Genomic DNA, 23,588 nt, shown 5'->3' with positions numbered 1-23,588 from the left:
TATACCAGTGTTTGGACTTGGTCTGTGTCACTCTTGAGTCCTGGCATCTAATCTCACACATAGGAGCGGCAGGAGCTGTCTGGCTCATTATCTGAATTATCTATTGCTAGACCACAACAACAACAAAAGACACTATAGTGGGAATTGCCTGCCCTTTCTAATTCCTGGATTGAAAAGACAGAAACAAGAATTTAGGGGGAATACATCCCTGTACATTTAAATTTTTTTATTTATACAGCTATCTGTGCTTTCAGGTTTTATTTTTTAGGAAAAGATGTCACTCAACCATCTGATGTAAAAGTTCAGTACACAGAATGCTAAGAGCAATGTGCTGAACCTAGCAGGGGGCTGATATTCCACCTAAACAGTCTATAAACATTTAGGCAACAGCGTGGGTGTAGTTACCCACTGGGATATTCACAGGCAGTGTTCATATGATTTCACTTGCCAACCCAACGGCTAAAACCTACTTCACAGAATTCCAGATTGTCTACTTTTTGGTGCTTCTATTATTCAGAACTTATTGTAGAGTGCACTTTAGTGTTGCCTGTTTGAAGAATTTGGTACATCATTCAATTCAAAAGTGAATTTGCCAGCTAACACACTACAGAACCCGAACCACCAAAAAAGAAAATCAACCTTCTGCTGGTGGCATCTGACTCAGATGATGAAAATGAACATGTCGGTCCGGACTGCTTTGGATGGCTATTGAGCAGAACCCGTCACCAGCATGGACACATGTACTCTGGAATTGTGGTTAAAGCATCCAGGGACATTTGAATCTTTAGCACATCTGGCACATAAATATCTTGCGAAGCTGACTACAACAGTGCCATGTGAACGCCTGTTCTCACTTTCAGGTGATGTTGTAAGCAAGAAGCGGGCAGTGTTATCTCCTGCAAATGTAAACAAATATGTTTGTCTGAGTGATTGGCTGAACAAGAGGTAGGACTGAGTGGACTTGTAGGCTCTAAAGATTTACCTTTGTTTTGTTTTGGAATGCAGCTTTTTTGTACATAATTCTATATTTGTAAGTTCAACTTTCATGCTATTACAGTACTTGTAATAGGTGAATTGAAAAAAGTATTTTATTTTGTTTTTACAGTGCAAATATTTGTAATTAAAAATAAATATAAAATGAGCACTGTAGACTTTGTATTCTGTTTTGTAATTGAAATCAACATATTTAAAATGTAGAAAACATCCAAAAATATTTAAATAAATGGTATTCTATTATTGTTTAACAGCACAATTAATTGTGAGATTAATCATGATTATTTTTTTAATTGTGCGATTAATCACAATTAATTTTTGTAATTGCTTGACAGCCCTAAATCCAACTGATCTATGGGAATAAAAATGTTCTAGCTCAGGGACCTGTGGAGGTGCCTCACAACTTGCATCCAGCCCACGGCACAGAAAAGGTTGGACCACCCTGCTCTAGTCCACTAAGTCTCAATCTCCAATATTGGTACCAATACTGCTACTCCTGGGCTTTGTAAGTGGTGTTCCAGGCTTTTCCTCCCTGCTTTAATAATGAGCCTCTGTTGGACCCTGGTGAGCCATAGTTCCCAGTCCTGTGCATGCTTCTGAGCTTGAGAGACTGAGTTCTCCCAAAAGGCAAATTGATCCCCTTAAAGCAGGGGTGGGTAAACTTTTTGGCCCAAGGGCCACATCTGGGTGGGGAAATTGCATGCAGGGCCATGAATGTAGGGCTGGGGCAGGGGGATGGGGTGCGGGAGGGAGTGCAGGGTGTGGGAAGGGGTGCAGTGTGCAGAAAGGGGCTCAGGGCAAGGGGTTGAGGTGCAGGAGAGGTGCGGGGTGCAGGAGGGAGCTCAGGGCAGGGGGTTGTGGTGCAGGAGGGGTTCAGGGTGCAGACTCCAGCCTGGCCCCGCTTACCTGGAGTGACTCTGGGGTGGCAGCAGCGCGCAGCGGGGCTAAGGCGGGCTCCCTGCCTGCCCTGGCCCCACACCGCTCCCGGAAGTGGCCATCACGTCCCTGCAGCTCCTGGGGGGGCAAAGGGCTCCATGCGCTGTCCTTGTCTGTGGGCACCTCCCCTGAGGCTCCCATTGGCCACGGTTCCCCATTCCCAGCCAATGGGAGTTTTGGGGGAGGCAGCATTTAGAAAATGTCAAAGTGAAACTTTTTGTATTTGTATTTATTTATTTATTTATTTAGGTTTTCTTGACTGAGATAATTTTGCAGAATTAACGTAACTTCAGAAAATATTTCAGTGTCACCAAATCTGCACCTCCCCACCACCCCATGTGCATGCACAAACAGATTTCAGCTGAAAAATTTCACCCCGCTCTATTCAGCTGTTTAGCAGCTCATGGGCAGCATCAGCCTTGTGCTTTTTCAGTCACTCTATAAGCATATCTAAACCCTGGTGTTCCCCCTGATTAGAACAGGAGAACTAGCTGTACAGCAGCATCAGTGGCATTTTTTCCATTTGCTTAGTCAAATTCATGTTGTAGGGTGAATGCCTGGGTTTTTTTCACTTACTTAACTGGGTTTTTTAGTTATGACTCCTAATAGGTTGCGCTGGGAGTGTACTGAAGTTGACTCTTAAGGAGTACCAAGGCAATGTCATTGGGAATTATAGGCATTTTTAGCTCAGTGGCTGAACCAAATTTTAACATTAAATCATCCTTGTGGCACTCAGTACACCAGCCCAACTGGTTCATTGAAGCTAAGCTCTGGCTGGTTCTGCACAGGTACACTAGAGACGAAGACGCTGACACAAGTATTGCACCAACAAAGGAGGCAGACATATTTTGGTTGGCAGCAATTGGCGGTGTGAGGAATCAGGGCCAGCTAAAGATGCCACTGACCACCAGACAAAGCTGGCAGAGATCCTGGGGGATGAGTGGAGTGCATGCTTTGGATGACTAGACTCTGAAAATGCAGTCACTGAGGCACTGTGGGAGGGGATGGGTTTGCAGGCCCAATTTTGTTTGGAAATCAAATTGGTTAGGTGGCAACATATGGCAGACTTGGTGTGGGGGGCCTCCTGGGGAGGTACCAATGCACAGAGTTGTCTTGGGAGAAATCTTGCCAGCTCAGCAGAGGGCCAGAATATACCTGGGAGTTTTAAAAAAGTGGACAAAACTGTTATATGACTCTGCCAGGGACATCAGGACAGGCCCTGAGAATGGATATCTTCATTGGGGGGGTGAGGGATAGCTCAGTGGTTAGAGCATTGGCCTGCTAAACCCAGGGTTGTGAGTTCAATCTTTAAGGGGGGCATTTAGGGACGTGGGGCAAAAATCTGTCTGGGGATTGTTCCTGTTTAGAGCAGGGGGTTGGACTAGATGACCTCCTGAGGTCCCTTCCAACCCTGATATTCTATGATTGTTTCCAGACACAAGGTCACTCTATGCACTCTTCTAATGAGGCAGTGAGATTTTCTCCCCAGCATCCCTGAGAGGTGGCATGACTTACACAGGTGTAATGCCTCCCCATACTATTGCCCTACCCAACAATCTAGAGGATTACCAGTCCAGGGTTTGGCCTATTACTAGTACATAACAATTATGAAGAAAAAAGGTAAAATGTGTATGGTAATGGGTCACAACAGGTTTGCTCAAATGGCAGCCAGCAGGCCAAATGTAGCTCATGGAATACTGCTTTAATATTGCCTGTGTCCACCCGTGAGAATGTGTGTATTATTCATGAAATCTCTATCTGGAAGCCAGTCAATGAGGTGGCTGGAGAATGTTCTAGGCCAGGCCTGCACAACATGCGGCCCGGGGGCCGCATGAGGCCCGCGTGGGCTCACTGTGTGGCCCGCGGAGGTTGAGTAGATGGGCTCACTGTGTGGCCCGTGGGTGGGGGGTGGGGGGTGAGTAGGCAAGTGGTGGGTGAGGGAGGGGGGGCTGAGGAGGCGAGCGAGCAGGCAGTGGCGGAGGGTGAGTAAGCGAGCCGGGGGAGGGGGGCTGAGGAGGCCAGTGGTGAGTCGGTGGCTGACCTGTTCTACTGATCTGGTCTGGCTCCCATCCCCTTTCCCAGGGCCGGCTCCAGGCACCAGCAAAGCAAGCAGGTGCTTGGGGCGGCACATTTCTAGGTGCGGCATTCTGGCGCCGGCCATCATAGGTGCCGACTCTGGGGCATGGGGAAAAAGTGCCCTTGCCGCCCCAGCTCGTCTCCGCTCTGCTGTCGCCTGCTCCTGCCTGCTCCCTTGAGTGCACCGCTGCCCCTCCGCTTCTCCCCCCTCCCTCCCAGGCTTGCCGCGCGCGAAACAGCTGTTTCACGCAGCAAGACTGGGAGGGAGGAGAAGCCAAGTGGCGGGGCGCTTCGGGGAGGTGGCAGAGGTGAGCTGGAGCGGGGAGTGATTCCTCTAACCCCCCCGTTACTTCCTGCACCCCTCCACCCTAGCTCACCTCCGCTCCGCCTGCTCCCCTGAACGCGCCGCCGCTCCACTTCTCCCTCCCTCCCTCCCAGGCTTGCCACGTGCGAAACCGCTATTTCGCGCAGCAAGGCTGGGAGGGAGGAGAAGCTGAGCGGTGGGCGCTCGGGGGAGGCGGTGGTGGTGGAGCGGAGGTGAGCTGGATTGGGGAGCGGTTCCTCTACCCCCCCGTTAGTTCCTGCTCCCCCTCACCCTAGCTCACCTCTGCTCCACCGGCTCCCCTGAACACGCCGCTGCTCCACTTCTCCACCCTCCCTCACCTGAGAGGGAGGGGGAGAAGCGGAGCGGTGGCGCGCCTGGGGGAGCTAGGGTGGGAGGTCGCAGGGGGCCCGCAGGAAGCAATGGGGGGGTGAAATGTGGCACGGCAGGGGAGGAGGCGGTGCTGGGGATTTGGGGAAGGGGTTTGGAAGGGTGGAGTTGGGGTGAGGCCAGGGGCAGAGGGGCACGAAAAAGAAAGGGGAGGCGGCCAAAAATTTTTTTGCTTGGGGCGGAAAAATCCTAGAGCCGGCCTGCCCTCTCCAAGGGTTGCAGCTGTCTGGAGGTGCCTGCCTTCCACACCTTCCTCATTCACACCTCATTCATTCAACAGGGCAATTAATTACAAAGTGGGGGGAAGATCTTATTCTACTTCTAGCAAAAAGACATTTTTCTTTTACCTTAATTATACTACCTTAGGGGCCCGTTATAACATATTACCGAGGTTCAATACTGTTGTTTCGGTGGGGCTGCGCTGGGGAAGGAGGGTTTGTTTCCGTGGGGCAGGCGGTGCTGGGGGTGGGGGGTTGGCGGCGCTCAGGGGGTTACGGCCCTCAGCTGTTTTCTTTGGAGTAATATGGCCCTCGCCGCTTTACGAGTTGTGCAGGCCTGTTTTAGGCTCTATGGGAAAGCAGAGAGAGAAACAGAGGGCACATTTTAGGGATAATAGCGCTTTCCTTGTTTGGTGTTAGAAGAAAGTGACTCTTTGTGATGCTTCACTCTTGCCACAAAGTCTTTGTCTTTAACATGGAGGTGTATCTCAAGATAGATCATGGTCTACTTTGTTCAAGTTGGAACATTTCACGCTGGGACCTGTAGTCTTCATGGGCCAAAACACAATATTAATGTTAAGGACATCTGCAGTCTTACTTCTAGGTAAATTAAGTGCAGACTTCTAATGGCTGACACATTGCCAGCATGACCCTGGGGCAAATTCGGAGCATTCCTCTGCTACAGAATCTATTTCAATTTCCTTTTCCACATTAAACATTAATGTTCCTAATGAAAAATAATTTGGAACGAAAATTAAAAATCACCCGCTGAAGCCTTCCTTGTGAGATATAGGAATAAAAACTGAAGAGAGTTACTCTGTTCTCCAGAACAAAAAGAAAAATGTTCGCATATTCCTGGTAAGGAAACCAAGTTTTTTGTTTTTGTTTTTCAATATTCAGAAACACCCAATAAAAAGGTACATTAAAAGCAAAATATCTTGTTATTTAACAGCAGCTATTGTTGAGGTAAAAATATAGTAAAGTTTCCTCTGGTAGCTAGGCAACAGAAGAAAATACCACTTATTTGAATTGCTATTTATTCTACTATTTTTTAAGCGTTGCTGTAGAGATTCTTACTCTCCATACTTCTCAAACAGTAGAAAAAGCAGCTGTTTATTATATGGATAAATTGTTTAATGTACTGTTTGATCCAGGAGGCAAATTAGACATCAAAATAAATGTCTAGAATAGCTACAACTGGCCATTAATGATTTTGATCTTCCTGTAAGTGTTTCAGTAGATTATGTAACACAAGCAAATGTCCTCTGCTGACAGACAATTGTCACAAATATGGACTCTATGAAGCATGAAATCAGTACATTTCCATTTTTCCAAAGAATGCAAATGTTGTCTCAGTCATCTGTATCTTCCTAAAGACTTTTCAGATTAAGCACATGGTAGCAATATACTATTTGACACTTCCAAACTGAAGCGTTCTTTCCAGAAGAAGAGTTCTGCATGTATTACCCTCAGATAAATGGTTTCATTATGGTGAAAATCTAGAGTAGAAAACACGCAGCGCTATAGTCTGACTGGAATTGCACTGACTGGCTCACTTTTTTCAGAATCAGAATGAAAAGGAACTGAATAGAGCTCTTCTCTCTAATTTCTGTGAAATCTGACATCTTGATTTCTGATCAACCATCCGCAAACAAGGTGAAGGGTTGTTTGATTGGGGCTCAGAGCACTGAAAAATGATGATCTGGCAAACTACCTGTAGCAAGCTACCCAAAATTCTATCCTACAAGCATAAGAAAAATTGATGGCATTTCATATTGTAACACATCCATGAGCACCTAGAATTTGGATTTTCAGTCCTGGTTCAAAATATCAGGCCTTTGCTATTTGTGTTAAAGGGGAATTATTGCTAGCAGAACAGTGCCTATTACACACAGTAGAGCAGCTCTATCATCATCCATTAGAGGGAAGTGATGTGTACACCACTAGCCAGCTTATTACAATACTGTGAGGCAAACTATAGGTGAAATCCTAACTCTATTAAGTCAATGTTGGCATCACTGAAACTTGGTGGGTTAATACATGTGATCGGAGTGGTGGTGTGGAGAGGTACAGCTTGCTCAGGAAGGATAGACGGGGGAAAAGGGAGGAGGTGTTGCCTTATATATTAAAAATGTACACACTTGGACTGAGGTAGAGATGGACATAGGAGACGGAAGTGTTGAGAGTCTCTGGGTTAGGCTAAAAGGAGTGAAAAACAAGGGTGATGTCATGCTAGGAGTCCACTACAGGCCACCTAACCAGGTGGAACAGGTGGATGAGGCTTTTTTTAAACAACTAACAAAATCATCCAAAGCCCAAGATTTGGTGGTGATGGGGGACTTCAACTATCCAAATATATGTTGGGAAAATAACACAGCGGGGCACAGACTATCCAACAAATTCTTGGACTGCACTGCAGACAACTTTTTATTTCAGAAGGCTGAAAAAGCTACTGGGGGGAAGCTGTTCTAGACTTGATTTTAACAAATAGGGAGGAACTCACTGAGAATTTGAAAGTAGAAGGCAGCTTGGGTGACAGTGATCATGAAATCATAGAGTTTGTAATTCTAAGGAAGGGTAGAAGGGAGAACAGCAAAATAGAGACAATGGATTTCAGGAAGGTGGATTTTGGTAAGCTCAGAGAGCTGATAGGTAAGGTCCCATGGGATTCAAGACTGAGGGGAAAAACAACTGAGGAGAGTTGGCAGTTTTTCAAAGGGACACTATTAAGGGCCCAAAAGCAAGCTATTCCACTGGTTAGGAAAGATAGAAAATGTGGCAAAAGAACGCCTTGGCTTAACCACGAGATCTTGCATGATCTAAAAAATAAAAAGGAGTCATATAAAAAATGGAAACTAGGACGGATTACAAAGGATGAATATAGGCAAACAACACAGGAATGCAGGGGTAAGATTAGAAAGGCAAAGGCACAAAATGAGTTCAAACTAGCTATGGGAATAAAGGGAAACAAGAAGACTTTTTATCAATACATTAGAAGCAAGAGGAAGACCAAAGACAGGGTAGGCCCACTGCTCAGTGAAGAGGGAGAAACACTTTGTTTTGGTCTTCACCGAGAAGTCTGAAGGAATGCCTAACATAGTGAATGCTAATGGAAAGGGGGGAGGTTTAGCAGATAAAATAAAAAAAGAACAAGTTAAAAATCACTTAGAAAAGTTAGATGCCTGCAAGTCACCAGGGCCCGATGAAATGCATCCTAGAATACTCAAGGAGCTAATAGAGGAGGTATCTGAGTCTCTAGCTATTATCTTTGGAAAATCATGGGAGAAGGGAGAGATTCCAGAAGACTGGAAAAGGGCAAATATAGTGCCCATCTATAAAAAGGGAAATAAAAACAACCCAGGAAACTACAGACCAGTAAATTTAACTTCTGTGACAGGGAAGATAATGGAGCAAGTAATTAAGGAAACCATCTGCAAACACTTGGAAGGTGGTAAGGTGATAGGGAATAGCCAGCATGGATTTGTAAAGAAAAAATCGTGTCAAACCAATCTGATAGCTTTTTTTGATAGGATAATGAGCCTTGTGGATAAGGGAGAAGCTGTGGATGTGGTATACCTAGATTTTAGTAAGGCATTTGACACGGTCTCGCATGATATTCTTATCAATAAACTAGGCAAATACAATTTAGATGCGGCTACTATAAGGTGGGTGCATAACTGGCTGGATAACCGTACTCAGAGAGTTGTTATTAATGGTTCCCAATCCTGCTGGAAAGGCATAACAAGTGGCGTTCTACAGGGGTCTGTTTTGGAACCAGCTCTGTTCAATATCTTCATTAACGACTTAGATATTGGCATAGAAAGTACACTTATTAAGTTTGCGGATGATACCAAACTGGGAGGGATTGCAACTGCTTTGGAGGACAGGGTCATAATCCAAAATGATCTGGACAAATTGGAGAAATGGTCTGGGGTAAACAGGATGAAGTTTAACAAAGACAAATGCAAAGTGCTCCACTTAGGAAGGAAAAATCAGTTTCACCACATACAGAATGGGAAGAGACTGTCTAGGAAGGAGTATAGCAGAAAGGGATCTAGGGGTTATAGTGGACCACAAGCTAAATATGAGTCAACAGTGTGATGCTGTTGCAAAAAAAGCAAACATGATTCTGGGATGTATTAACGGGTGTGTTGTGAGCAAGACACGAGAAGTCATTCTTCCGCTCTACTCTGGTTAGGCCTCAGCTGGAGTATTGTGTCCAGTTCTGGGCACTGCATTTCAAGAAAGATGTGGAGAAATTGGAGAGGGTCCAGAGAAGAGCAACAAGAATGATTAAAGGTCTTGAGAACATGACCTATGAAGGAAGGCTGAAAGAATTGGGTTTGTTTAATTTGGAAAAAAGAAGACTGAGAGGGGACATGATAGCAGTTTTCAGGTATCTAAAAGGGTGTCATAAGGAGGAGGGAGAAAACTTGTTCACCTTAGCCTCTAAGGATAGAACAAGAAGCAATGGGCTTAAACTGCAGCAAGAGAGGTCTAGGTTGGACATTAGGAAAAAGTTCCTGTCAGGGTAGTTAAACACTGGAATAAATTGCCTCGGGAGGTTGTGGAATCTCCATCTCTGTAGATATTTAAGAGTAGGTTGGATAAATGTCTATCAGGGATGGTCTAGACAGTATTGGTCCTGCCATGCAGGCAGGGGACTGGACTCGATGACCTCTTGAGGTCCCTTCCAGTCCTAGAATCTAATCTATGAATGGCAAAACTCCCATCACCGTCAGTGGGGCCAGGATATTGCCCCAGGACAGCCTTCCTAAATTATGACAGCCTATCCCTGCTACATGTGGGCTGCAGCACTGCCTCAAATTGCCCTCCCACCCTGCCCCAAGCTTGCAAAAGGGTCCGCAGAAAGCAGTCTTCCATAGAGCCTGCAGCCGGGGGAAATATCCCACAGCCAGAAACAGTGCTATTAGGTTGCCTTGATGTTGCCCCGGCCCTTGTTTGCAGTGTAAAGGGGCCGAAGTGGGGGTTAAAGTCTCACCGGTGTCTTTAGGACCAGATCCAGCATTCCTAAAATCAGGGAGGAAGGAGGGAGTTATGCCTGTGCATAAAAAATAGATACCTGCTCCCCAATCTGGACATCAAGAGTTCACCTCAGGCTGCCTTTCTTGAATAAGTACTGTATCTTCTTCTGACAACAAGGGGTTGGTCAAATAGATTGAATCCTGCAAGCTTCTGTATGTACAGCCCAGTTAATTAATTAATGTTTGTAAAGCACTTTGTAGTTGAAAGCACTATTATAAGTACTTGGTATTATCTTATAATTACCCTATTACATCTAAATTAAATGCACACTTGGGCATACTTTAGTCACATAATTAAAATGTCACCCAAAACATTTCAAATGTAAGTGTGTGAGTTTATGCCAAGGGGTAGCAACTTTAATTTGTGCACATATGATGTGGCAAATAACTCAAGGGCTCTTGACTGTGGGGGGGCAGTGCTGGAGGGCAGTATTCATATCAGAGTGAAAGCCACAATTTCCTCAGCCCATAAATATACCTTTCTAGATCATCAGATGCACAGGTCTTCTTGGTCTAGGTCTCTTTCTTCTTTAACATTTTTTGGGGGTCAATGCAAGGACTATCCCACTTTCCTGCTTGTTTTTGAGTTCTCCTCTGTCCCACATTTAGTATGAGGGAATGATGATGCAGGCCAATATCTTGCCCCAAACATAAGTCCTTCAGGGTCACATTTAATCAGTGATCAGTTTGTTGGGCTGTATATTTGGTGAACCAAAATAAATTAGGACTCTTCAAGTGCTTTGTTGGGATAAGAACATTGTCTGTTGCCTTAAGGGTAAAAAGAAAATTATTCCATATATATGATGCCATCTAATAATTATGCAGGTGGCAAGCTATGCATACCTCTATCTCATCTTGCCGCTTGTTTATATCAATATCACCAACCCCAAGCATTTTAAAAATCATGAGTCAAGCCCAAAAATCATGCATTTGACTTAAAAAATCATGAGATTTGATTTAAAAAAAAGTAAATGTGGGTTCTTTTTGGTTTCTGAGCCTTTAGGTCATAGTCAGTTCATGTTTTCAAGCTTTTCTCCACAAGTATGATGGCTAGAACCTTTTCTGTAATGAAATCCAAGATTCTCATACAATCACTTGATGCTAGCAGCTGGGGCATTAAGAAAATCATGGGACACCACAAGCCTTCAGATAACATCATGGGATTTGGTGACCTTGTTACACTAAACATGCTCTCACTCTGCCCCCAGCCTGTTGTTTGTGCCACTTTCATTTGGGGGAAAGGACTATGGTGCCTAACATAATGTCTCCCCCAACCTGGTTCTGGTCTCTATGAATTACTGCAATAATGATAATTAATTATTAAATGATATATGCTGCTTTCATATCTCTGGATGCAGGTAGACTCTTCTGGGTTGACTAAAACCATTTTATATTATGAATATCTTTACTCAACTGTGAACCTTTTCTGGTGCTTAATTACTAACCACTAAAAATCACTGATCCATGTCAGATACACAAACAGGATAGACATACACAACAAACAAAGCAGCAAAATGCTTGGGTCCAGGACAGTCTTTTTTACTGTATGTTTGTACAGCACTTGGCGCAGTGGGACCCTGGTCTATGACTGGAGCTTCTAGGTGCTACTGCAGGACAAAAAATAAAAGGATTGTATTCCAGTTATTGGTAGTATAAAGCCACATCCAGGAATATTACATCAATTGCTGATATAATTGTGAATGCAAGGGATCATTTTTAGATGTCTAACTACCTTATTGTACCCCTAAATCAGGAATAGTACTTATGTGTGTAAATGCTTATTTCTACCTGTAATTAGTTTGGCCAGTAGACAGTCCAAGTTGAGGCCTCATTTAAAACTTGGCCTCTAATCTATAAGAAAGGAATAGTGATCTTCCCCAGATTTTCTGTTTCTGATTCTTGTTTAAATAGGGGGGGGGGCTATCCAATCACCTACTTCACTGTCCCATGTTGCACAATAAAGTGCAAAGTGGAAGGAATTATGTTGTTAAGTACTCATAAATTACTGGTCATAAGGCAAATGTAGAACAGCAAGTGGTATTGCCACTAGGAGCACACCATTACTGTAAAAGGAAGGTTGCTGATGGCTCCTATTAGCGATTCCAAACGTGAGAGTGAATGATGTTACCACAGGGATGCTGGAGATGGCGTTTGCATAGGTGTGCAATACACCTATGTACGCTCCTTGGAGAGAGGTGAGGACAGCAGAAGACAACGGTGGCTATACTTCTTTAGTAAATGGTGTACAAGAGACACAGCTGACTGTATTGTGCTGCAGGGTTCTGGAGTCTGGTCCAGGAGCCATTGTGACAGTGTGTCTTGTCGGCCAGTGGACTGGCTGTGGTAACAGAACAATTTGCTTCTGGATATAGGAATCAAGCCATTTACTGCTTGTTTTTCTGAGCCTTATATTGATGTCATCCTGTTATACCAATAGAATAAAAACCAGCAGGATGTTATTAAGAGGGATAAGGCAAAGATGCCACATTTATTATAAATATAGTGATAAAGCAAAAGATAAAAGTAAACAATGTTGTTTGACTACTTATTCCTATCATTACTTATTCCTTATACACACACACATACATATATATATTCATTCACACAATCATTTATTCAAGTTCTGTATAGGTGTTATAGTTACCAGCCTAGAAGTTGCTCATGCCAAGTTACTGGCCAGGTATCTTGGTCATGAGGAGGGAGCCGAGTCTATGTCAGATGCTCCTGGAGGTTGGCAGCAGAACCAGAGACTCAAAATCATCAGTCTTTAGAGTCCATTCTTATAGGAATTAATTCCTATGTTAGTCTATGGGAGCTATTTCATCCTGCTGTTGCTGACTCAATCAGCAGATGGCACATTTCTGTCCAAAGTGGCACATTCCTGGTGGCTCCACACTGTCCAAAGTTTGTGTTTCTCATCCTTCGAGATGATGGGGTGGATCCCAGTTTACCCTCAGGTTGTTTGGTGGTCCTACTTGACACATTCTTCGGCCGATGGATACTCCCTTTCTAGGCTGGCACCTCCCTAACCATTCATGTACATCAGGCATTCATCAACATACATTCCATATCTTAACCATATTTTAATTTACTGTCTCCACCACTTTCGGGGTGTGTGCTAATTCATTTGAGACTCCCAGCCCTTTAATCACAGAGGGTGATTGTTCCTAGCAGCCCTTGCTGTTACAATGAAGTGAAAGTCACTTAACGGCTTATAGCGTTTGTTTACATTGTATCAATTACTTCGAGAACAAAGTCAATTAACTTGTTTGTAAGTTTTACATAGTGATAAAGTATCTTTCACAGGATAGATATCAATGGTTTCTACAGACAGTAGCTTACAAGTTTTAACAGAAGACCCAAGAGATTTTTGTACTTGGTGAAACTGTTGGATTTTAATGTGTGGGGGACAAATTATGGGGGGGGTCGTCACTGTCACTTGGGGGGAATCACAGTTAGTACCTTCTTTAATAACCCTACAATCCCTCACTCTGTCCAACATTTACCATAATACTGCATTGTGCCTCCAGTTATCTCATCATGCTCATGCCCACATAGTCCTTGGTGTTTTGTTGCCTTCTCTAAGTCACCTGAGATGGCAAGGTTGCTGTCTTGATCATCACTTGATGTTGCCATATGCCTTCTGTTGCCTCATTGGTCCTTCCTGGATTGTGTTCTTTGCCAGCCAATCACCATGTAGTTTATTGTTGCTTTGTGCCATCCCTGTACAGCTAATCACTGCTTTGTCCCACCTACAGCACTCAACGGCAAAGTCCAAAGCTGCCTTAGGCAATGTTAAGTTACACTTTTCTCATGCACCATGTGGTATGCATTGAGGAGCATCCAGTACTGCAGACTCAACCCTACTCACACCAGCATGTCTCTAGACTATGTCCCTGTGTTTGTTTGGTGTACACTGACTGGGTGCAGGCTGGAACTCCACTCCCTGCCCATCCCTGCAATTGGGGAGAGTGACAACAGTGATTTTTCTATGTGAACTGACACTGTGGTGACTGTGCCTGGAATATTCTATATCGCAGAGTTCAGAAATCCTGTCAGATGCAGCTGAAGTTAGAGCCCGAGAGTGAAGTGAGGCTGGATGTTGCCTGTAAATCAAGACCCTGCCTCGCTGTGCTAACTCAGTTTTGTTATGGGGGCTTTTGTGGTGGGGAGTGGAAAGTGGGAGGGGTGTTGCAGTGTTTGTTTTATCTCATCAAATTAAAATGATTAGTTAATATTTAATAGTTATTAATTACAAGAGCATGATTGGCTGGTTGAATTTTGTGATACATAACACTTAAAAGTGAATGTGATAAAGTCCTCACATCTACTCAGATACCTCCTCCTTCAGTGGGATGCATGAATTTTGTGGGTAACCAGATGCACTCCTGTTATCCATATCAGAAAGTTCCATTCAGGCAGTAACATTTGAGGTGTTGCTGGACTCACTGTTTAACTGACTCTCCAATTTGGAAACAAAGAGGGTCATAGTGAGTAAACAGCTAATTTAGGTCAGTTTGAAAACAAATTAACTTGTAACTTAACTGCTCTGGGACCACTGATTAACTTTACTTTTTTCTTTCCTTTTGTAGGTAGACTCCCTTCTCTTTCCTCCCCTCCCCCAACCTCTCCTTCTGCTTGGATAGTTTGGTCTATCAGGGGCAGAACCAGTAGCAGCAGAAATTAGGTCAGCAGCACCTGCATAAAGATGACAAGATGCTGATGTTTCATTGTAGCAAAAACTGCCTGAGTAAAATTGGGGTTGGGGTAAGGAGAAGAACACCTGTGCCCACTCTCAGGTGTTGCTCAGTCAGCAAGGGGGGAAGCTTTCCTGTCCTAATAAATGGAATGATTAGGGAGCAGGAGCAACCTGGCAGAGAGGGAGGGAATAGACAGTGGTAGCTGGGTAAGAGCCTGCTGACAGAGAAACCACTTGGCCACTGAACTCCTTCCTGTGTTGCATTGCCCCATCCCCCAGCACATACTGCAGCAGCTGCCCGCTGAGGTCTATTCTCATCCTGGCACCTGCCTCCAGCCCTCTGTTAGAATGAAACATCCTCTCCTTCTCCTGCAGGTAACAGAGGTGGCTGGTAGAAAAGACTCAGAGTTTCCTTCCTGACAGCAGATCAAAGGCCACCCAGGAGACAGCACAGGTGTCCAAGCAGCTGCTATAGTCTCTGCAAAGAACATGGGAGGTTTCAGTGACTGGGTAGCTTCACTGTCCATCAGCAACCATCCCTTTGCCTCCAACAAAACCAGTTGCTCCTACACCTGCAGCTTTCCATTTATTTGGTTGCTAGCCAGGTGCTTGTCCTCTTGCTCCCTCAGATTATGGTAGGCACATGTGTTTTCCATCTACCTCTGTTCATCTTCAGGTTACTGCTGTCTGTTATCTTCAAGCAGGTGCTGCTCTTATATAGAAACCATCTGAATAGGGGCTAGTGCTTCTACATGGGAAAGGAAATTTGTAGCTGTCCCCCCCTTCAAAACATATCCAGACTACCATAAAAATATTTTAAAATGGCCAAGATTAGTAATTTATTCATCCTGCCTCTCACTCCGGAAAAGAGGGCTAATGAGCACAACAACTCTTTAACGCCCTGATCCTACAATTAGCTCCATGTATGCTGGACTCCTCTGCCCACACAGAATCCCAATGAAGTCAGTATGGGTCTATGTGAGCATAAGGGTCTGCCCAAGCAGAGCCTATTGCAGGTTTAGGGCATTTGGACCTGAGCCAAAGCTCACTGAAGTTAGTAGGTCTTTCCATTTACTTCAATGGATTTTGTAGAAGGCCATAGATGACCTCAGCTTTTCTATGTTTGAACCTAAAATGCCTTATCTTTGAAAATAATAGAATGCATTTAACACATACGACAAAAGTGGTAAGCTTTCAAAAATGGCTTTTTTAAGATAATTTTTTGTTTTGTTTTCCACTGAACAAAATATTATGAACTAGAATATTGTGTCCCTTCTGAATATAGTTCCCTCCATTCATTATCTTGGAGCATATTGGGACAGGGTGGGTTAGTTTAGAGTAAAAATGGTGCTTTTAAAATATTCTGCAGTGTCTTCTTAATCTCTCTCTTATTTCTAGGTATTTCCACACAATATACTTAGGTATCCGCAGTCGACAGAGTGGAGAGAACGACAGATGGCGGTTTTATTGGAAAATGGTATATGAGTATGCAGATGTGAGTATGCTGCACTTGCTAGCCACGTTTCTGGAAAGTGCACCACAGCTGGTTCTGCAGCTCTGTATTGTTGTACAGACTCGTACTCTACAGGCTCTCCAAGGTAAGGGGTCACTTCAGGTAATTTCATCATTTAGGAGGATGTCATTTATGGACATGCATGCTCTGTTCTTTCCAGCCACTGTGTATTTTGTTCTCACCTCATAAGAATGAGGTCTCTCTACTGACTTCTATTACTGTTTTAATAATGACTGTGTCAAAAACACACTATTTTCTTCAGCACTTCTTGTCACTCCTGGTTAGTGGTAGTTACTATTCTGTTTTGCCCAATCTACACCCTTGTAATAGAAACAGGGATGGCATAGTATTTATCAGAGATGGTTTTTACCAGGTAAAATCATGGTTTTCGCCACCCAGGAAAAACTAGTTAGTCCCAGTTTAAGGCATTTTCTATATTAAAAACTGTTGTGTTAATGCACACCACATTACACTTAGTTTAGTACATATTCAAATTGTGGTTGCATAAGACAGTAGATTTGCAGATTAATTCAGGATTGTACAAATACAAAGTGAAACTGCAGTGGGCATAATACTAATATATGTAATTATAATACTGAACATCAGAATGTCTGTATAGGTTTTGGTTCAGTATTTTCTCAACAAAGTTATACATGTCATGACTCATACTTCAGTTTTCAATATTATATAAACAAGTCACAAACATTTGATTATATGAAAACAACAATAATGCAGAGTTGTAGGCTTGAAGCATTAAGCAATCAGAAACATGCAGGGTTACAGATTACCAGTCCAGGTCTATTTGGTCACGCAGCATTCTGTAGAGAGGACCAACTTTGATGTAGTGGCTAGACCAAGCCTACTCCTAAGTTTTGAATGGATGCATCCAAAGTTTGAAAAGATTCATTCTGTGCTTGCTGAACTTGCTAGACCCTGAAGCAATTATTTTGCTTAGTTAAAACCAAGTTCAAGACAGTATTTACCAGCACCCTGTCCTAAAGTAGTTTTTCCTGGGAAATTTTCAACCATAAATAGAAAGATAACCTCATGATTATCCACTTGAGAGAATAAAACCAGCACTATTTTTCCTCTCTTTATTCCTGGGCATGTTCAAACTTTTAAAAAAAAAATCCAGTGATTAGGTTAATCTAGATATTATGCAAAGTAGAAAATGGCATAGCTGAGAGCAATGATTTTGGAAAGGAGATGTCAAAGTCTTATGAAATGTGTGGCCATCAGTTCTCAGCCAGGTGTACCTGAAGTAGTATGTGTGACTGATGGGTTTTGCATATAGACCAAGTCCTTGAAGCTTTATGCTTAGTTCTTACTTAGGTTTGATTTTGTGCAGCAGGTATTTTTATTACTATAAAATAGTAAATACAAACATGCATCCTAGATGCAGATCTTCTCTATGGATTGGCAGTACAGTGATACAGACCTATTAGCCATGAAAATACCCTTTTCTCCAATGCTTATTTAATACTTTTTGCCCACTTCTTAGCTTTCATTTCTTACTGTAGCCTTGTTGTGCCTTATTGTTGCATTAATTCATAAGGTCGTGCCAGGAGAGGGCACCTTAGGATCCTGGGGACCAGTGAACACAGACTACATGGGGAAGGAAGGAAGGAAGGATATTCTGACATACCCAGAGTACAATCTGGACTGATGAACATCTGTGTCACCTCAGCTGTCTAACCTAGGGTACCTTTTACACTGCTTCATTGCGAGAGCAACCAGTCCTGGTCTGCTCATACACAGCCTCCAGCATGTAAATTATTCTCAGTTACAGTATATGAGTGCTGCAGCCAGCCACTCTTGAATTACACTGTAGACCGACACCAGCAAACTCCCCATTCCAGAGTTTCCCCAGAAATGTACATCTCGTACTGCCCAGCTCTCTCCTAGGCAATACAAGCTGATATAAAGTCCGTTGTTTTAGAAAATGATATGCACAAATCCTGTTATCTCAAAAAGAGTTTCCCAAACACTTCAGTTCAAACACACTGGTTTAGCTAAAATAAGTTTATCAAACTACAGAAGGACAGATTTAAAGTGAATATAAGTAACAAGGCATTAAATGTCAGAATTGGTTACAAGAAAAATAAAAGTAAAATGCAGCTAATGCCTAACTTAGCAAACTAAAGTGAATTCAAAGCCAAGGGCTCTCTCACCACAAATTACAGCAATCTTGTTGGCTGAACTACATTCAGTCAGGATCCCCTTCTACAGTCCAATGTCGCTTCTTCAGGTGTTGTGGATGCCACGGTCAGACAGAGAGGAAGGAATAATTTGGGGCATCTGCTCTCTCTTCTTACAGTTCTTTCTCTTCTTCAAGAAGCATCTCCAGTTGAGGTTCAGGTGACAAAATGTCTGTGTGGATGGGAACTCTGAACTGTTTCTTTGTCGAGATATAGATTTTTCACCCACACCCTTTTTCCTGCCAGAGAGTGGCCACTCCCCAGAACTGGAACACATTTTAGTAATGCAATACAGTAGAATATTGCAACTTTGCATACAATGTCGTTACACATATTTTACCTGGACAGTAATGGTCAGCAAATTATGAGTCTTCAAATGATACCTCACAAAGCCTACTTTATACAAAATGTATCACGGTCCAGTAAAAAGGGTGAACACGGTACAGACTGTCACAGATGTACATTATTATTAAGAACCACTTCTGTGCTTGCCCCTGTACAAGACAGAGTAAAGATCATTCTCGAGTTGTTGTCTGTCGAGAAATTGGGAACCTCTCTTTTGAGGATAGGTAGGGTAAGGGCAGTCCATAGGTTGTGATCTGTTGTTTGATTGCTGCCTAAGCACTTCAGATAGCTTTGAATGCTTGGCATGGGGTGATATCACTTGCACTGTCACTTTAAGAAGTACATTGTTAACTGATTGTGCTTTGGCTCTCGAGGAAATGTCTGTGAGAGAAATTTATTTAGAGACATATAACCAGAATATTGTACTATTAACTGTAAACTGGGTATCTTCATAAATCCTTAATATATAGGGATCCTCACCTTCATTTTGGTATAACAATAGATGTCTGTGAGAAATGTGACTAGTGGGGAGACATTCAACCTGTGAAATACTCTGTAAATGCTTTTTACTTAAAATATCTGAAATGCTTCAGTTTAGCAAAGAAGGTTCCTGAGACCAGCAATCAGCGAGCTGTGTGAATTTTATTGTGAGACCCCTTCTGGTGTCTGATACATAACTAAGTGTGGGCTGGCAACAGACTCTGATCTCCCATCCAACCCTTTTCTCCCATCCTCCGAGGGGAAAAGACCCCATTAAAAAAACTAAGAAAATTAAACAAGATTTAAAACAACCTTAAAAACTGTATTCCCTGACGAAAACGGATGCAGTGCTAATATACTGCCAGCTGTGAAAATCCTTCCTCCGTTCTCTTTACTTATTAAGGAAATAAGTGAAAGATAACGCTTTGTGCTGTAGGCTGACAGACTTACTGTAGAGCTGCATAAGTAAAGCATAATTTCTCACAGCAGTGCCCTACGAGAACTGGGTTTGTTTTTTAAAAAAATCCCCAAGCATCACCAGTATGGCTTGCTCCTTGGCTAACTGTTCAGTGGTCTTGTTGCCTATTTTACAGGTTTCTAATGGATCAATACATACAGTTGTTTTTCTTTAGAAGATTGATGCTTGTGTTTTGTTATTACTCAATTTGTCCTTTGTCCCTAAGGGATCGAATTATCCTGAAGATGGATAGAGTGTCAAACCCTTCCTCTCAGCTCCTCAGGGTACACCTTGGCCATGAACCACAAATTTGTGGTAGGAAGTGAATGACACTGGAAATTCTTTGGCACATAAACAGGGTATTTTTACAATCAAGACATTAATGACCACAAGAAAAGCTGTTGAATATTTTATACAGCTGTTGTTACTTTTTTTTCCAAGCTACAAAAATATGGCACTAAACTCAGGTTACAGACTTGAGGTATTTTTTAAAGTACAGTGTGTTAAGTAGGCAAGTGCAAGGCATTATGATTAGCATGCATATAATTTATCTGTTTTGTAGTGATACTGTTACGAGATACAGATTATTGGTTCTTTTTGTCTTTTAAGATGCTGCTTCCTCCAGATTCTACCACACATTTTCTTTTTTATTGATCAACTGTCTTTAGTAAAGTAACAAATTTGGAACAAAATAGCCGAGCGAGAAAGAGAGAGCAAGAAAAAGAGCACACAAAATTGCAGACAACAAGGTCTGCACAAACACTAACTCTGAATCTTTATGCACAAAAATGATCATCAATTTCAAATGCTAAGAGGATGCAATTTCTGGATCACGTAACACTAGCACGTATTTGGGGTCACTACGGTTTTGAATTGAAAAGTGAGCCATGAATTTGAAGTAAGAATTGTGTGCCACAGTAACTATTACAACAAAAAGTATGCAGGTATGATAACATAAACTTGTACCAGAGAGTGGTATTTTCCTTACATTTTGGTACCCTGTGATCTGAGTAATGACATAACAGCACAGAGGATGTGATTGAGATATAAAATATAATGTTTGTGTGTACAAATATCCTCTAGAGATAAATGGATTTGTTTGCTCTAGCAACTATTTCCATCCTGATTTCAAAATCTTGTTTTGTCCCAATTTGGGATGAAAAAATCAACCTTGATATTTTTTGTAGAATAAAATAAGCTGAAATATTTTGTTTTGGAAACATTGAAATGTTTTCTTTTGACAAGGTTACAGCAGCACACACATCTGGCACTGCCTTGTTAGCAAAATAGGAGCCACCAGGTGTGTGGCAGCTGGGGGGCAGCTGCAGCCATAAGACCTCTGAGAAGCTCACCCTCCACAAAGATGAAAGGAAGCATGGCCACCGCCACCCTCCTCACACATGCTGTGGTCAGCAACACAATTCTAGGATGCTTGAGATCGTATTTTGGCCCCATTCTAAACACACTCCGCTGTGGTCTGAGTGATGCTGGTGGACCTAGTTGACGATATACACCTCTACCTCGATATAACGCTGTCCGCAGGAGCCAAAAAATCTTACCACGTTATAGGTGAAACCGCGTTATATTGAACTTGCTTTGATCCACCGGAGTGCGCAGCCCCCCCCCCCCCCCCCCCCCGGGAGCACTGCTTTACCGCATTATATCTGAATTCGTGTTATATCAGGTTGCGTTATATCGAGGTAGCGGTGTAATGGAAAGCACTAGTGGTGTCAGCCTCTGCTCTGTAGTAGAGCCAGTGCCTGGTTGCTTTTCTACCGAGCTAACCTGTTGCTGCTGCGGGGTAGCCCCGTGACTGTGTTCTATATGTTTCAGAATACCTGATGTCCCCAGTCTTTTGGGGTCATGGCCCAGACTGACCCTATGACAAATGGCAGTGCTCTTACCCCAGCATGGACTTTGAAATGCTGCCAAAGCTGGCTAGTTGCCTTTTTAATGCACTTTGAAGGAAGGGGTTAGGGGATAGTAGCTGGTGACAGTTGCTGTTGAGAGAAATGCAGTGTGGGAGTACTGCCTTCCCCTCCAGTGTTCCCACCAGAGCCATGTCCAGCAGAGATGGAGACAGTGCCTCTTCCCTGCACCTGGGAGCTGTGACTGCCTGCACCAATCACATCCTTTCCAGGGCTGAAGTTTTGAAACAAGGTTTAGAGGAAACTGAGGGTCTCTAGGCATTCTATAATAGAAGCAACCTCCTGTGCTGCTGGAGTAACTGAAGTTGTGCTAAGTTCCTCCTGTTCATGATCACTTCTATCACCACCTCCTGCATCCTGGCATTCTTTTGTGCCCACAGATAGTACTCCTTTCCAGAGGAGCCGGTCTGCCTTGGGGAAAAGTGAATTCTGTTGACTCCTCTTTCTGACAATCTGGTTCCCTTCTCTTCCCAGCGTTCATGGTGCAAAGCTTCCATAAGAGCATCTTGATTGAGCCATCCCAAACCTTGACTGCTGGTCTTTCTTTTTCCAACCCTGAACTGCTCCATAGAAGAATGTTGCCTCTGAGCAGCCTAGCACTGGGGTCTGCCAGTTCCTCTAACACAACTCTCGGGGCCTGTGGGCGGGGAGGGAGGGGCAGAGCTGTGAGACAGATTGCCCAGCATTGCTTGTAGCAGCAGGAATGGTGTCAGAATGCAGTTTCTATCTCACAAACTTGATCCCAAAAGACTGAAGCCAGCCAGTAAGAGAGAGCTGCCATTCACACTGCATTCATCCAATGAAAGAACCCACAGAGCAACACATGACAAGACTGATCCACTACGCCAAAATGGGTTGATTTTGAATCATTCTGAAATGTTTTCATTGGGAAATTTTGTTGGAATGGACATGTTCCCATGTAAACATTTAAACGAAACTTCATTTTCTGATGGAAAGGTGTTCCACTAAAAAAACATTTCAGCCAACAGTACTAGGAACTCTAGAGTTGTCACTGTTACACAGTTGGCCACCCTTCAGAACTCCAGAGTGGCAAGCGGTGTAAAACTCATGTCCTCTTTCTCCAGCCACACAGGCCAGTCGTATTTGAGCTGAAGGGGTATTTCAGTTAACTGTTAGCAGGATAGGTCTTATGGCATATAGTTGAAAGGTCTTGATTTTATCCAGTAGAAGGAAGGGATAGGCATACTGTACATACTAGCTAGTTCATCACATATTTCCCTACTTCAAGCTTATCTTTGAGCATCTCTCATTTAAAACTCTCTCTTCACACAGGGTAGTGTAGTCTCGTAAATCTTCACAGTTGTCACTATACAGTGGGGCAATGGGCATAGAGTTCAGAGCTTCCTTCTTTAAGGGCATAGGCCACTTCCCCTTGCATAGCCTCACATACAAAGCTGGACAGCCAGAAGCTGAGTTTGGAGGCTCAGTGCTGTTCTTTTGATTGATTCTCCTTCCCTTGCATCCCTCAAAGCAATAGTTCTATTTGCTGTGTATAACATTGAGTATATTTACAGTACTTAATAAATAAAAAATCATTCTGATTAAAATCCTATGAGTTTTATGTACATTTATGTGGACATGAGGTGCAGCACTTGGGCTCTGGGCAGCTTGCCATGCCCTCCTCAGCACTGTAAAGGTCATGCACCGTTGCAGTGAAACAGCCTAGCTTTACTGGCAGAGAGAGACAAAATAGTGCAGACGACAATTGTAAAATTTCCCTAAAACCATCTAATGCAGATTTTCAGTAAATTGTGTGACATGGACAAAGATAGTAAATGGTGGAATAAATGTGTCAGAGCACTTAGTTTGGGATGATCTGTATGCCTCCTTTGTGTATATCTAAATGTTATCTCCCACTCCTGACAATAAACTACTATCACCACACACTCATGTGTAGAGCAGTATGCGCATGTGTGTGAGAGAGAGAGCGAGCACAGGTGATGAATAAGTTACCATTTTTGGCATAG

At 43.2% G+C, this 23,588-nt stretch overlaps 1 protein-coding gene across 1 annotated transcript in view; it reads left to right on the top strand.

Annotated features, from left to right (window-relative positions):
• Positions 1-23,588, top strand: part of XKR4 (XK related 4) — a 279,200-nt gene that overhangs the window by 173,053 nt on the left and 82,559 nt on the right. The window contains exon 2 of the mRNA XM_054020163.1: positions 16,078-16,277. Coding sequence (XP_053876138.1) covers positions 16,078-16,277 — 200 coding nt within the window. The remainder of the gene's footprint in view (positions 1-16,077; positions 16,278-23,588) is intronic.

The sequence above is a fragment of the Malaclemys terrapin genome, chromosome 2 (genome assembly GCF_027887155.1).
Source record: "Malaclemys terrapin pileata isolate rMalTer1 chromosome 2, rMalTer1.hap1, whole genome shotgun sequence".
Lineage (NCBI taxonomy): Eukaryota > Metazoa > Chordata > Testudines > Emydidae > Malaclemys > Malaclemys terrapin.
This window is presented reverse-complemented; position numbering and strand designations above follow the sequence as displayed.